The 16,484-nt window shown below is 40.0% G+C and overlaps 1 protein-coding gene across 1 annotated transcript in view; it reads right to left on the bottom strand.

Annotated features, from left to right (window-relative positions):
* The window catches only part of DNAJC6 (DnaJ heat shock protein family (Hsp40) member C6), an 83,908-nt gene extending 73,923 nt beyond the window's left edge, over positions 1 to 9,985 (bottom strand). Inside the window, exon 1 of the mRNA XM_060773677.2 lies at positions 9,678 to 9,985. Within this exon, the coding sequence (XP_060629660.2) occupies positions 9,678 to 9,699 (22 nt within the window). The 5' untranslated portion in view covers positions 9,700 to 9,985. The remainder of the gene's footprint in view (positions 1 to 9,677) is intronic.
* Between the last annotated feature and the right edge of the window lie 6,499 nt (positions 9,986 to 16,484).

Raw genomic sequence — 16,484 nt, forward strand, 5'->3', positions numbered from 1 at the left:
ATACAGACCCCCCATGCCTTGAAGGGACTCAGTGGCACAAACCTCCCTCTAACCTCACATGCTCTCCCTTGCCCACACAGGCATACCACACTGCCATGCGCTGAGCATGATTGCTCTTTCCTCCCCGCTTGGAGTCTCAGAAACAGCCCTCCGCTTGGCTGAGAGGCTGGCTGAGAGGCAGCCAATCACAGCAGAGGGCGGCTTTGGTGAGAAGATTTGTAGTCTGTTTCCAAAAAGGAAGAGAAGGATAGGCTGAGAGATCTCCAGCCTGTCTGCCAAAGGGGTTCCTTAGACCATCAGAAATATATGTTTTCTGATGGTCTTTTCAAACCCCTCTGAAACCCCCTCATGACTGCCCCACCCCCCAGGGATCCCAACCCCAACATTGAGAAACATTGTGCTAGAGGAACAAGAAAGTGTTCTGAGATTTTAAAAAAACTGTAGTGGGGTAACTAGAAGGCATTAGTTGCTACTCCAAAATGAAACATCACTGCTCATGTAACATTTAAAACTTAACTTAATCCCATCCTTTTAAAGCCATGCCTTGCCAAGTAACATGTTATAGATAATATTATTACTTACATTTTTTTCAAACCTTTCCTCTACGCTGAGCTTTAGCGACTCCCACTTTTCCAGGCAATAGCAGGCTTCTGCCTAATAAATCTCACCAAGAAAATCCAATAACAGGATCACCATAGGTCACAGTGACTGAAAAGTACATAGGAAAGTGAACAGTCTATATCATGTTTAGCCTTCTTTGACTATATCATTAAAAGAAAGGAGCTAACATACAGGATTTTTTTTACTTCTCTTTTAATTGGAACTTGCCTATTAGGTCTTATGTTCCAAGGAAGAATCTTCAATTCCGTGTTTACATATTTACTGCCTCCTGAAAGAATGGACAAAGTTGTGAATACAATAACCATGACACACTAAAATGTAATAATAATCATACCAGCTGATCAAAAATAAAATTTCAGAGTTCATATCTTAATGGCAATTTAATATGAGGGGACTGTTTTCATCCCATTGAACCTTCCACACAGCCATATAACTCAGAATATCAAGGCAGAAAATCCTACAATATCTGCTTTGAACTGGGTTATCTGAGTCCACACTGCCATATATTCCAGTTCAAAGCAGAAAATGTGGGATTTTATACAGCTGTGTGGAAGGGACTTTACTTTCACTTTTGCTCAACTTTGAGAAAAGGTAGAGATAAGCAAAATAAAATAAAATAAAAGTAATTATATCATCAACAGCAACCCCAAACACACATAAGTTGGATCTTACTGACAATCCAGGTACTATTTAAAGGAGGTAAAATAAACATGTCAAAAGGGGATGCGGGATAGTCTGGCGCCCTCCACTGTCAGTTTCATTACAAAATACGACTTTTTGTGGGTTTGAACCTTAAGAGATTATGTACAATAAGGGAACTCCCTTCTTTAAAAAGTGTTCTTCATGTGAAGATAGAGAGTGTGCCATGGTTATTGTATTCACAACTTTGCCCATTCTTTCAGGAGGCAGTAAATATGTAAACACTGAATTGAAGATTCTTCCTTGGGACATAAGACCTAATGGGCAAGTGGTGAAAGAAAGGGTATTCTTTACCATCTTGGTGGGGGGAAAGTGGTGAACATAAACAACCACTGCAACTATATCAACAGATAAGGTTAAGAAAATAAAAAAGGACCACACTTTGATTGTACCACCTTGAGATGACGTGGGCACTAAAATACAGGAGTTCCAAGAGTTTCTATTACTTCACTCATTCATCAAAATGAAGACCGCAGTCAAGAAAACAGAAGAAGAATGGGACTTGGAAGAGTAGCTATGAAGAAACTAGATAAGATACTGTAGTGTAGTGTAAAGGTATATTACTGAGTACTAACAGATTGTTGAGCCATCCTAGTTCCCATTTCTATATATGGATATGAAAGCTGGATGGTGAAGAAGGGTCATGGGGGGGGGGTCTACTTATTTGAAATGTGGTGCTGGAAATGGATCCTATAGATCCCATGGACTGCTAAAAAGACAAATAAACAGGTGCTAGAGGAAATCAAGTCTAAACTCTCACTAGAAGCCAAGATGATTAAAAGTGAGACTATCATAATTTGGCCAGTTCGTGAGAAGATATGACTCACTAAAAATACAATAAAGGTTGACAAGGCAGTAGAAAAAGAGGAAAATAACATTCCAGATGGATAGATTCAATCAGAAAAACCACAACTTCCCTGAGTATGCAAGACCTGAGCAGAACATTTGGTGACTTGGAGGTCATCCATGGCTAAATATTATGTTTATATTTACTGGAAATGTATTGTATGTAATGTATGGCATCAAATTGTGCCTTTATGTGCACTGCTCTGAGTCCCCTTTGGGGTTGAGAAATATGACAAATAAATAACAATAAATAAATATTTCCAAACAGCCTTTCCTCCCTGCCTGGGCACCTGGTTAATTCTGTTTTTGGTTCTGCATTAGGCCCTTGCATTTTGTCTTCCCTTCTGCTGGCCTTCGTGGTCCTGCCCAGTTGGTTTCTGCCTTTCTGTTAACCAAGACCCTTGCTTTACGTAGGAGTCAGCTACTTCATGACCTTCCTTTTGGCCACATGTCCTTCTGTAAGTAATTTAAAAACTGATTTTAATGTTTTATCATACAGACTGTAGTAGTAATTTGTGTGAAAAATTTAAAACTAACTTAATTGAAATCTACCTAGTTACTTTTAAAAAGTGCCCCATTATTTAGGTTGTACAAATATGAACAACATGGAAAAGTTTGGGAGAAAATAATTTGTTGCTTTTCTCTGGCCTAAAAAACACAGCTTGTATTGTCTAGAAAGTGCCTGAAACAAGATTATCTTAAAGCATTTTGATGTACTTAGTGAAAAATAAGGGGCCCCCTGGTGGCACAGCGGGTTAAACTGCTGAGCTGCTGAACTTGCTGACGAAAAGGTCAGCGGTTCAAATCTGAGGAACGAGGGTGAGCTCTTGCTGTTAGTCCCAGCTTCTGCCAACCTAGCAGTTTGAAAACATGCAAATGTGGGTAGATCAATAGGTACAGTTTGTGCAGGAAGGTAATGTTGCTCCATGCAGTCATGTTGGCCGCATGACCTAGGAGGCGTCTAAAGACAACGCGGGCTCTTCGGCTTAGAAATGGAGATAGGCACCACCCCACAGAGTCAAACATAACTAGACTTAATGTCAAGGGAAACCTTTACCTTTTAGTGAAAAATAAAACATTTCTCCTGCCATTTAAATGCAGGTTGACCAGGGCGATAGCTTCTTTTATTTCAACCATTTTAAGGGTCAGCACTTTTTGCCACAACATAGAACCATACAGAGTGCAAGGCAGGAGGTAGAGCAACCATACCATCGCTCTGTCCTTGAAAGTCTCCCAACATCTGCTGCCTCAGTGAGACTCATTTTATTTAACAAAAGAGTCCCTCCTGCCTGGAAGATGATGTTTCATACAAACCTGGGAGGGAAAAATAATACATTGGAAGAATTTGAAACAGAATTCAAAAGGACCTGATAAACAAGAAAACTAGCAGAGATTAATACATTGACATTGAACTGAAACAAATAAAAGAAATCTATGTTTAGGCCACAAAACCAAAATGCACAAGTATAGGATAGGATAGGGGATGCTTGGCAGTACTGTACTACATGTGAATGGCTTTTGGAGTTAGTTGATCATAAGATGGACATGAACTATCAATGTGGTGATGCTACAGCAAAGAAGGCAAACACTTTTAATATTACCATAATTTCCTAGTCAAGGGAGAATCTATAATAGTTGCACAACATTCTGCTCTGATCCAGCCTCATCTAGAGTACAGATGTGGGAGCCAGTTATTATGATATAGGCAACTTGAAATGGGTTCCGAGAAGGGTGATGAGAATGATATAATGTATGGAAAACAAACCTGTGAGGAAAGATTGAAGAGGTTGGATATATTCAGATTTATAAAGAGAAGACTGAGGGATGACATGACTGCATTCTTTAAATACTTCAAGAGCTGTCACAATGATAAGGGTATGGGGTTTTTTTATCTTCTGCCCCAGAGAGTATGGCCATCATTTAAAGTTATGGGGTATAGATTTCAACTGAATGCTAGAAGGAACTTCTTACCACTGAACATGGTTCAAAAATGGAATCAATTCCTTGGAGAGGTAGCAGTGTCTCCTTCTCTGGAGGTCGTCAAAAGAGGCGACCTCCAGAGGCGACCTCCACAGCTACCAGCTGGGAATGTTCTAGCTGAGGCATGGGCAAACTTTGGCCCTTCAGGTGTTTTGGACTTCAACCCCCACAATTATCCACAAAATTCCAGCTATTAGGAATTGTGGGAGTTGAAGTCCAAAACACCCGGAGGGTTGAAGTTTGCCTATGCCGGTTCTAGCTGGAGATTGTGTCTTTAAGAGAGGGGTTTGGACTCAATGCCCCATGGGGCCCCTTCCAACTCTATTCATTTGTGATTCTGTGAAGCTGCCATAGTTTGGTCAGAGTACTTCCACATCTTCAAGCCATTCTATTGTTAATGTTTTGAGAATTACAGCTTGACACATGAGATCTGCATACCAATAGCCTTGGACATATAACAGTGCATCTGAGGACAATTAATGGGGAGGATTGGAAATGAACCCATACGATATGCCTTGATTCCCTTGCCAGTAAAACTTATGCAGGGACTAGATGAATGCAAGCAGTTTATAATGTTGTAAACTCTATTCAAGAGTTTAGATCAGGCCTGCACAAACTGTGGTTCTCTAGGTGTTTGCGATTCCAACTTCCAGAAGCCCAGCCAACTTGTCAGGAATTCTGGGAGCTGAGACCCAAAACACCTGGAGGTTGTGCAGGTCTGGATTAGATGAAGAGGTTGCAATCTAGGACTATGAAATGCAGTCCTGTCCTCAGGGGCGGCCCATCCATTACACGAAGTAAGCAGTTGCAGAACACTTTTTTTTGCCAGGGGCACAGAGGCGCCTCTGTAAATGCCCCTCGACCGCCACTTGAGGAGCACCCCCTCAGCTCACAACAGCCCTAGCAGTGTGGGGGAGAGAGAGAGAGCCCCTCCAGCTGGAGGTATCTCCCACCTCCGCTCCCTCCTTTGTTTTTGTGCCTACCTTCAGGAAAGGTGAGCAAGCTCTCTCTCTCTCTCTCTCTCTCTCTCTCTCTCTCTCTCTCTCTCTCTTGGTCCCAATGGCTGAGGAGAAAGTCAGGAGAAGAGGTGACTTTTGGTGCACACGCCGGGGTTTTCAGGCACACCTCCGGACCCAAAGCGGGCCAGGCAAGGGAGCAAGTGCGGCAAGTGTAGTTACTGGGATGTATAGTTCACCTACAATCAAAGAGCATTCTGAACTCCACCAATGAAGGAATTGAAACAAATATGGCACACAGAACTCCCACGACAAACAGAAAATATATATCAATGATTGGTTGGGGGGGGAGGGCAAAATACTGCTTGCTTACCGTTGAAAATTACCTAGGGCCGCCTCTGCCTGTCCTGCACCCAGCATGCATATATTTTATCCACTCCTTTGCCTCAAGTAGCAAAATATCTTCAGATAGCCATGAAGAGAGGCCATAGAGCTGGAGCTGTCATGCCACTAATGCAATGGACAGAACTATATTATGGTAGGGTCAAACCTCAGTGGTACAGCACAGGTTAAAATCTGACACCATGATTTTTCAATAAAGAATCAGATGACATATAATGAGAAGGTTGAGATGGAGGTGAAGGAATGCTGCTACATATAAGGCTCCCTAATGGCGCAGAAGGGTAAACCACTGAGCTTCTGAACTTGCTGACCAAAAGGTTGGTGGTTGAAATCCAGAGAGCGGGGGTGAGCTCCCACTGTTAGCTCCAGCTTCTGCCAACCTAGCAGTTCAAAAACATGCAAATATGAGATCAATAGGTACCGCTTTTGCAGGAAGGTAATGGCACTCCATGCGGTCATGCTGGCCACATGAACTTTGAGGCATCTGCAGAAAACATTGACTCTTCATCTTAGAAATGGAGATAAGCACCAACCCCCAGAGTAGGACACAACTAAACTTAATGTCAGGGGAAACCTTTACCTTTACTATACTACAAGAGCTAGGTGGATAAATAGTATATCCTGAAATTCTTGTAGTGTTGTTATGCTTCCATAATATAGCTTTCCACTTCTGAAATCAAGTTAGATTTGAGTCGCCTGAGGGCTGAGAAGAGCGGTATACAAATGAAGTAAATAATAAATAAATAAATGATTAGTCTTACATTGTGACATGCTAGAAAGCTGAAGAGGTCAATTTCATACCTTCTAATCTATCATAGATAAAAATAGGGACATCTAGGATCATCAGAGTGTGGACAAGATGTCAAAACACATTAATGTAGGAAAACACAAAGACTATGAAAGACTGCAGCAGTTTGATTTTGCTTAGGTCTTTGGGAAAGGAAAATAATCCACTCTTCACTCTGAGTTTTTAGTATTTGTATTTATGTTCCACATTTTCTCTGTCAAAGGAGTTATTTGAGTTCAAACTACTTTGAACACAGTTTGCAGCAACTAAAGTAAGGCCAAGACAAATAGGGGAAATAAGAGAGCAATTGGGACAATATAAAAGCAGATGGAAATGTGGAAGGACAGATGGATTATTCGGGATGATCTCTGCCAAATTGGACAATCTCTGTAAAAAGTGATCACCTAGTTGTACTTTCACTGTAACCTCAAAAAGGGGGATTGTCAAAAGATTTTGTGCACTTGTGTGTCAGGAACGACTTGAGAAACTGCAAGTCACATCTGGTGTGAGAGAATTTGAAGTCTGCAAGAATGTTGCCCAGGGGATGCCTGGATGAATGACTTAAGAAGCTGCAAGTCGTTTCTGATGTGAGAGAATTGGCCCTCTCAAGGACATTGCCCAGGGGACACCCAGATGTTTTACCATCCTGTGGGAGGCTTCTCTCATATCACCGCATGAGAAGCTGGAGCTGACATACAGAAGCTCATCCTGCTCCCCAGTTTCGAACCTCCAACCTTTCGATCAGCAGTCTTGCTGGCACAAGGGTTTAATCCATTGCATCATCAGGAGGCTCAGTCAAAAGGTTATTGGTAAATAATGTAACAGAGAAGATTGTAGTACACAGTAGAGGTTGTCTCATTCAAAAGCGTTACAATATTAAACTAGCTATATCTAATATTATATTGATTTTAGATGTAATGGCATTGATAATTTAATTTGTTATTATTTTAGGTTGACAATAGTATCTGTTCTTGGCCTTGCTCAAGGACAAGAGAGCAGTGTGCAACCCGAAGGTCATCTAATCTGGTTTCAAGCACTGACAGATCAATCTATTAAATTATGACAGATATCTTACATTAAGAGACAAATATATTAAACTATGTTTAATGGGACATCGTCTAATAAGAAGCACTTGGGAAATGTAAGTTTTTAGTCTACAACTCTCACATTCACTGGGCTGTTGCCCTCATGAGTATTCTTGGAAGCTGTGATGCAAAAACCAGTAACATTTCTATGCTCCGCTAATAAATATATAATCACAGTATGAATTAAAACAATCTATCATTTGTAATGCTAAAATATTATCCATATTAAAGTGTTAGTCCCAAACAAACCACAGCAACAAAAACGTGTGCATCTTTAAAAGAAAGTTTATGTAATGCTGCCAGATGGTTAAGGCAAGTGAGTCATATATCAGGATGTTGGGATGAGGCCCTTTCTTATGAACTAGTCATATGAGTCATATGTTAGCCTAGAGAGAAGAAAAAGAGTGCCCCACTATACAGATGCTAAAGAATTTGGCATAATCAGGAAGCATCCTTTTGCAAAATCTAGTAATCTAGTAATCTAGTAAAATCTAGAGGCTCTTTCCCACTACACAGTTATAGCATTAGGGTTCCACATTAACTACCATGACAACATCTTATAGAATCCTAGGTTGTCCAGTTCCTAAATGCCTTTCCAGATTCACATCCAGAGAATTTGAGTGCCTCCAGACTACAGATCCCAGGATTCCACTGGCTACTGTTGATGTAATATCTTGCCGGCTACAGGGACTCTGATGCTAAAAATGAAGCAGCAGCTGAAGATTTATGCTGCTTTTTAATAGCATTAATCTGGTAAAATATTTCAACTCGCCAATACATAACTGCTAAATCCAAAATATGGATGTTTCTATATAAATACACTCTGTGCCCTAAAACAATAATCTCATTTGTGAAGGGAGAATTCTCTGTATTTTAATGTGGCAGCAATTCCACAGAAATAATACATGTGTGCGTGGCAGGAATGAGTGGGAAGGAATCACACAGCACAGCATCTCAGCTTCGAACCTAGGCTTGCTTTCTCCTTTCAGGATTAGTTTTCAGCTGGGTAAAAGCCTTATGTGGAACAGATTAGTTCTGTCCACAATTAAACAAGAGCGCTTATACAGCCATTGGCATGCAGTAAAAACCCAAAAGCATGAGTTTCAAGGGTGAAACATGGCTCCACCTTAAATGGGAAAGGGATTTCTAAATGCTGCACATATCCCAGCTCTGAGCATTTCTTGGATCAGAGAGAAACAGACGCTGTCGCAGCTGGCTAAATTTAGCACATCTCTGCATTGTCTCTTTGAGCTGCTGTTGGTAGCAGCATCTGAATTGCATGAACCAAGCAAAAGAGCTTTTGCCACTCAAATCAAGCTGCATCTGAGATACCTGGTGTCCTTCCCCCACCCCACCCCCAAAGGAGGATTAGAAGATGGAGGCCTCAATCCAAATTTGGCATCTGAATCTAGATTGTGCATGGCTGTTGCTATTTTAAGGGGGGGGGGGGTTACTTTGAGAGATAGTCAAAATAATGAAAGCCAAACCTTTACTATAATATTCTGGATAACCTACCTATAATATTGATAGTGCTATGTCAGTGCATCACTCACACTTGGGTGAGCATTCTGTCATTCTTTTGGGAAACCTTGGCTTTGGTATTTCAGCTTTTCAAACAGAAATGATTTCAAACAGATCTATAATGATATATGTTTGGAATTGATTAGTATTTAGTATTTCTTTTCAAAAGAGAAAATGTTCTGTGATCTTGAAATATCACCCTGATGCAGTTATAAAAGTCTGTTTCTTTCATCCTGAAAGATTAGGTACTTTTAATATTTTTTTCTCTTTCTAAAAGAAGCATAGGTCTCTTTAGGTACCGTAGATCACATGCTGCTGTTAACATTTTAGTCCAAAAATATCCCATTATTCCTTGCTGATTTTATTATAAGCAGATAATACCACATAAAAAATTAACATGTTTTCGGCATTTGAAGAAAACCATAATAGAGAGAAAATAAACAATTTACCCATTTCCACAGTAACATGTCCAAAATTTGACAACTACAAACAGAAACACCCTGTATTATTGAATTTTGTATTCTTGGTTGAGTATCAAATAGCAAATATTATAAAGCTTTGACATAACATATACAGCACACACAAAGTCTGACCCTCAGTATATTATGTAATTTCATTTATTTTTAAACAGGCTTCTTTGCATTCAAGGTGCAGGATGCTAAGGATGCAATTTTAGAATGGTTACTCAGCAGAACAATCTGCAAAAAATATATATCCCATATATGAATTAGGCATCACCTTTTGCAACACCCTATATTTCTAGCCATAGCCTTGTCTTACCTTTATTTTCAGATTCTTTCATTCTCCCTCTCCTCTCCTTGCTGCAGCTGGGTAGAAACAAACAAAATAGCCCAGCTGATTTGCTGAAATGGTGACTTTTGATTTGTCATTCACAGCCAGTCATAGGTCACGAAGGCTGCTTTCCTCAGTCCAAGGTAGCGACGTGGTGATAATTTGCATGAAACGGTGTACAGTGCTGGGTTATAGTTCGGATTATAGAAAATCAGAGGAAGGATGAGGATGCAAGAAGACATAACATATTTATAAAATCTGGCATGGATCAGGAGCTGGAGTCGAGAGGTTTTTCTTTCAGCTCATTTCTGGAGACAGTATCCTACTTGCTCATTAAACACAGAATAAACCAGACTTTTTAAGGTTAATGTTAGCAAGAAAATAAGATGAAGAAAAAAAAACTCAGATGGTCTTTGCAGAAAATATTACTTTTTTAAAAAAAAAACTGGATACTTCATTTCCTTTTTGAAAATTTCTTTTGAGAATGATAAAGCTCTGCTGCCTCCAGAGTACATGTATATTGGGGAAAAAGGAATTCGATACAGAATAAAGTATTTAGGACCATTGTCATACAAATCGGACAGAATTCTCAGTTTGATTGTATAAATTATGTTTGTATTTAAATTTTCCTTATGGTATACCGTAGCCTAACTGGTTCCAATAGAATAAATAGTTGAAGACTTGGTATATCTCTAAAACAATTCTCCTTTATTATTACTTTGACACAGCATTTGTCGTTGTATAACCATTTAAAAAAACAATGAGGACTCAATGAGGGGAGTTTTTTATTGTGTGAGGGAAAAGGCAATTTGAAGCATGATACACCCCCACTGTTCTGATTTGGTGAAGACAGTGCTGATTTGTTGTCGAAGGCTTTTATGGCTGGAATCACTGGATTGTTGTGAGTTTTTTGGGCTGTGTGGCCATGTTCCAGAAGCATTCTCTCCTGACATTTTGTCCACATCTATGACAGGCATCCCCAAAGCCTCTGGAACATGGCCATACAGCCAGGAAAGCTCACAGCAGCCCACAGTGTTGATTAATTCTCTGCCTTCCTATATTTGTAGTTGATTTAAAAATGTCCCTGTTTATTCTCCCCTTAATCCCTTTGTTCTTGATTACTGTTGGGTTTCATCCCTGGACTGCACGAGTCTCCAGTCCTCAATGAATAGCTAGGCTAGAGATACGATTAGAGTGAGAGATTCCTTCCCCTCCATTCCTATGCATGTTTCTCCCAGAAGGGTCTTTGTCTTTACTCTTCTCGCTTGCCACTATCTCATCCCCATTTGAAGATGTAGCAATGGAATCTCTGTGAGGTATGAGGCAACTTCCTCTTTAAAGGTATTTTTTTCTCTGGCTTGGCCATGTGGTTATTCTCCATTGCTCTCTCTTTGCCTTTGCTCCCTTCCAGTGAGGATGCATTTTGCCTTTCTCCAGGCAAAATGTAGCTGCATGAACACGTTTGATATTTTATCCGTTTATCTTCCTTAAAAGATCAAGTTAGTAAGCTAGTTAGCTACAAAACCTTTTCTATCTAGAATGGGTTTCTTTTTGCGTCAATAAATATTTTGAACCTAAAGTTGTGACTCTGTAATCCTGTGCCATCCTGTTGAATGGAAGCTAATTCTGACTCACAATACATAAGTTTTCTGCTGGTTATGAAGTCTGCTTCTAGCCCACTGCTATATTTATGGTGGTATCACCCCAAGTGAGAATTGATTTTTTTTTTTTTAGCCTAACAGCTCTGATTCCCAATAATTGCTTCACTCGCTGAAAATTGAATTCAACATGCAAAATTAGTTTTCACTAAATTTCACTAAAGCCCTTCTCCACAGGCTCTGCCTCTCCTAGGTTACATGTTGCTTGGCCACAACTGTTCAGGTTTTCATCTGTGAAATGTTGGAAGGTGTGTAATATTTCCCTTCTTGCAAGTGCCTCTCCTAATTGTCAATCGATCAACTACCCTGCTGCTGATGTGATAGAAGAGGGTAGAACCAGAGAAATCTTGAAGAATACATCTTGACCGTTTGTTAATGCTAGGAATTTCCTCTTTTGTAGGGTAGATTCATTTTTAAACTCATCCAAGCCAAAATCCTTGTAATCAAACTCATTTCTGTCTTTATCTTGGTTTCTTCCCACATTTTGCTGGAGCTGTTTTCATCCTTCCGCTGGTTTTCTAGCCACATGACCACTTAGCCTTTTCATTGGTGCACACCAAACAATTTGTGAGAGTTTAGTTATTTTTGGAATATACAACATATCATTATTTGCCAGATGTACTGACCGCAAGGACTTACCAATACTTTGGAGGCAGTAATTGTTTCTCCAAAACGTATCTCCAGTATATGTTTTCATGTTTAGTTAATATGTTTTTATACTGTATCTCCACAAGAGTCCAAAGCAGTATGTTATTCTTGTTTCTACATTCTATTGTCACAACACAGCTATGATGTTGGCAAAACTAGGAATGTGTGACAGGCCTACGGTTACATACCCCTCAAATGTCCCAATTTGAGAAGGAATGTCCCCATTAATCCTTTGCCATCCCAATTTTCTATTTTGAGTGTTATTTATTTCAGATGGGGGATGCAGAGAAGTCAAGGGTACCACTGAAATACATAGAGCCATATTTGGCCCATAACATACCCATCCTTGGCCCTCCAGATGTTTTGGACTTAAATTACCTGAAATCCCAGTCATCTTGCCAGTTGTTAGGAAGTATGGGATCTGAAGTCCAAAATACCTAGACGACCAAAGGTTGGGAACCACTGGTGTAGGATTTAAGTGTATGTGTCTCCAAACTGCCTGATGACTTAAGGTAAAGGTATAGGTTTTCCCCTGCATTAAGTTCAGTTTTGTCTGACTTTGGGAGTTCGTGCTCATCTCCATTTCTAAGCCAAAGAGCTGGTGTTGTCTGTAGAAACCTCCAAGGTCATGTGGCCAGCATGACTGCATGGAGCACCGTTACCTTCCTGCCACAGCAGTACCTATTGATCTACTCACATTTGCATGTTTTTGAACTGCTAGGTTGGCAGAAGCTGGGGCTAACAGCAGGAGCTCACGCCGCTCCTCGGATTCGAACCTGCAACCTTTCGGTAAGCAAGTTCAGCAGCTCAGCGGTTTAACCCACTGTGCCATCGGGGGCTCCACCAACTTAAGATGACATCATAAAATTTCATAATATAATCTTAGGTAAGGAATACTCAAAGGTGGTTTTGCCAGTTCCTTCCTATTTAATGTAGCCTACAGCACCTGAGATTCATTCATAGCCTCCCATTAAAGTACTAGTCAGAGTAGACTCGCTTTACCTTCCAAGTTCAATGGAATCTGGAGCTTTTAGGGTATGATAGGTATAGGATATAAGCAGCTGTACATATATCCAAAAGATCAAATCATTAAATATGTGTAGACATTTTAAAAACAAATTCATATTTTCTGATATCACAAATGCCTATCTGACAAGATATAGTTTTGCCCTTTCTTGTTGGAACATAAAATGCCATAGCTTTTTTTTCCCTTTATGGCATATCTTTCATAAATATTAAGTATTATTTGTATAGATCCTGAAAATGTTGCTTTTTGGTATAACAGTTCCAAGAATGATATACACCACATGTCATTAATTCTGGCTTCTTGCACTCTCATCTTAAGATTGCACTGAGAATGCGGAATAAGCCAGAATCCATCGTATCAGGTTCCTGGTTTGTTGTTCTATGTGAGTCACGAATTATAGTTTGAGATAAATACAGTATATTCTGGCGTATAAGACTACTTTTTAACCCAAGAAAATCTTCTCAAAAGTCAGGGGTCGTCTTATATGCAGGTGTAGTCTTATGCATGGGAGTAATCTTAACTCTATATTTTAACTGGAAAAGTTGGGGGTCGTCTTATACGCCCAGTCGTCTTATATGCCGGAATATACGGTAGGTTAATTGCCATGCAAACCCAAATCAATCCTTTCTGCTTCTTGTAGGTTCCTATCTATTCATGTCCCTAGTATTGAATTACTTAGCATTATTAGTATCCTAATAAGTGAGCCAGTACATATCTTTCAGTGCCCCTGGATCATACTATATCCAGCCTTTTTGAGATATATAGTAACTACAGCTATCAACTCTTTTTGAGATATAATAGTTGTACTTTGTGGATCGACCTACCCGTTTCTTTGTACTATGGGTACAAAACCTGGCATCCAACGATTTATAAACCTAGGCATTTAAAATGAATAAGCCAACTAAAATCTGACTTATGTAATAGCTCCAGAGAAATGTTTTTCCTCTAATCTTTCTCTTAAAACAAATAATGTATAATCCTCTTGTTAAATGCAGACTCCCAGAATGTTATTTTAATTCAACCTGGTGTTTTGTATCCATGGCTTCATGCATCAGAAAAAGAGAAATTATTTATTTTTCCAGTTAAAATTCTATTTTGAGCTGTTTTGATCTAGGGCAGCAGCAATAGGTTTGAAGCTAAATTTATTACTGACCTTGGGATTTAAACTGCTATTGAATCCTGGGAATTGTAGTTTTACACTGTCTTTGGTCTTCTGACAGACTGCTGGCATCGCACCTAACTACAAATCCCAGGATTCCACAGCATTGAGCTATGGCAGTTACAGTGGTGTCAAATTGCATTAGATGCACCACGTGTTTCTGCTTTGAGAAAGCAGTCTTACCTTGGAACAGTACTTCAGTTAACAAAGCTTCTGACAGTCTATATAGCACTTTCTTACAGACTCTGTATGTCTACCCAGTCCCATCTTCTTCCTCTTTTGTTTGGCTAGGTGGATTTTCTTAAGCAACATCAGCACTGGGTTGATGGTGAAGAATAGCCTCTCACTGGTTTTAGCAACATGTCTGCAATAAACATATTGAGCCGGGAAAGCGCAAAAATTTACTGCGACTAACTTGCCTCTAGCCATGAGAGCTCACCTACAACAGGCAAGGTAAAAAGCAACCGCCTCCAGAATCGCTTTGTATGCAATGTATGTGCAACCCATATAGAGCAAGATTCTGTGTTGTTACCCATTAACAGGGACATGCAACCTTTGTGCTTAGTGGCAACATTGGTTGCACAACTAAATACACATCCTCATACAGAAAAGCATTGCATACACAACTTGAACTTGGCAAACTAGAAATTGAATGTGGATGCTGTGCACTGAAAATGTGCAAAGGGGAACAGAATTCTGGCCAGAATAAAATTCTTATGAAAATGCTAAGACTGTATAACTGTAATTCTTATATGGCAGTGGTAAGATTTTTGGATGGATGAAATATGACAAGATGTTAGTTTGCTACCTCAACATTGTGATATCCCACTTCTCCAGCAAATGGATCAAGAAATACAAACTAACAGCTTTCATTCTTACTCTCCTTGTAGAAATTTAACATGTCATGTATCTCCTTTAATGCCCATTAGTAAAGGCAAACTCTGTATTCAAACAGGTCTTCTGCTTTTAACTGGTTGGAGTTGTGCAATGGAGGTTCTGATTTTAGAATGCATGAGCTCTGAATGGGTTTTTAACTCTTCTAAATTAGTGTTTTTATGTGGCTTGTGTAATGCTTTTATTTTCTTTTTCTTTTCTTTTTTACAAAAAATTATATTCCAGATTGTGAGTTTTCTGGGCTGTTTGGCCATGTTACAGAAGCATTCTCTCCAGACGTTTTGTCCACATCTTTGGCAGGCATACTCAGAGGTTGTGAGGTCTGTTGGAAACTAGGCAAGTGGGGTTTATATATCTGTGGAAAAATGTCCAGGGTGGGAGAAAGAACTCTTGTCTGCTGGATAATATTCCTGATTACCCTTTTTAAAGAATTTTAAGTTATCTTGGATTCCACGTGGGACAGCAGCAGAAAATCAAATACATTAATAAAAAATAAGACAAACTAATCATAAAGCTGCTATTTATAGTAACTGTCCTTAAGCTTTACAGCAAGAGTTGGGCAAATTATAGCCAGTAAAAGCATTTTTGTTCCAAAATGCCTTCTGGGGGGGGGGGGCACTTCTTTGCCCCATCTGTGGCCACTGTAGGACTGGAAGAAGCCTTGTTTTAAAATAAAACAAATAGAAAGCAGTTTCAAGCGACATCCTATTGGTTTTTTAAGGTTTCTCTTAGACCACAAAATGACCAGGACCCCCAATATCCAGAGCTTCCCCCTCCTCCAAATTGGCAGAAATGCCCCCATTCTCTCAAGAGCACATTTTGAGACAAAACCGTTTTTTCTTTTGTAGGCTGCATGTGGCCCTATAGTAAAAGTAAAGGTTTTCCCCTGACATTAAGTCCAGTCGTGTCCAACTCTGGGGGTTGGTGCTCATCTCCATTTCTAAGCTGAAGAGCCAGCATTGTCCGTAGACACCTCCAAGGTCATGTAGCCGGCATGACTGCATGGAGCGCTGTTCTCTTCCCGCCGGAGCAGTACCTACTGATCTACTCACTAGGTTGGCAGAAGCTGGGGCTAACAGCCGGAGTTCACGCTGCTGTCCGAATTCAAACTTTCAGTCACCAAGTTCAGAAGCTCAGCACTTTAACCCACTGTGCCACTGGGAGCCCCATGTGGCCCTATAGCCTCCCGCTATGACCCCACCCCAGATTATAAGATTGTGAATGAAAGAAAGCAAAAGAGCTACCTTTCATCATTTAGAGCTGGACTATCAATTCAGTCCTCTGGAATTGGTTGGCCTGCATCTCCAAATATGCTTAGCTGGTGGTTATAGATAAGGTCACTAAGAAAGACTTGTAGATCAACAACTGCAGGGTTCCCACCATCCCCAATGAGTGAAGACAGAATGCCT

This window comes from Anolis sagrei, chromosome 4 (assembly GCF_037176765.1).
Source record: "Anolis sagrei isolate rAnoSag1 chromosome 4, rAnoSag1.mat, whole genome shotgun sequence".
Lineage (NCBI taxonomy): Eukaryota > Metazoa > Chordata > Lepidosauria > Squamata > Dactyloidae > Anolis > Anolis sagrei.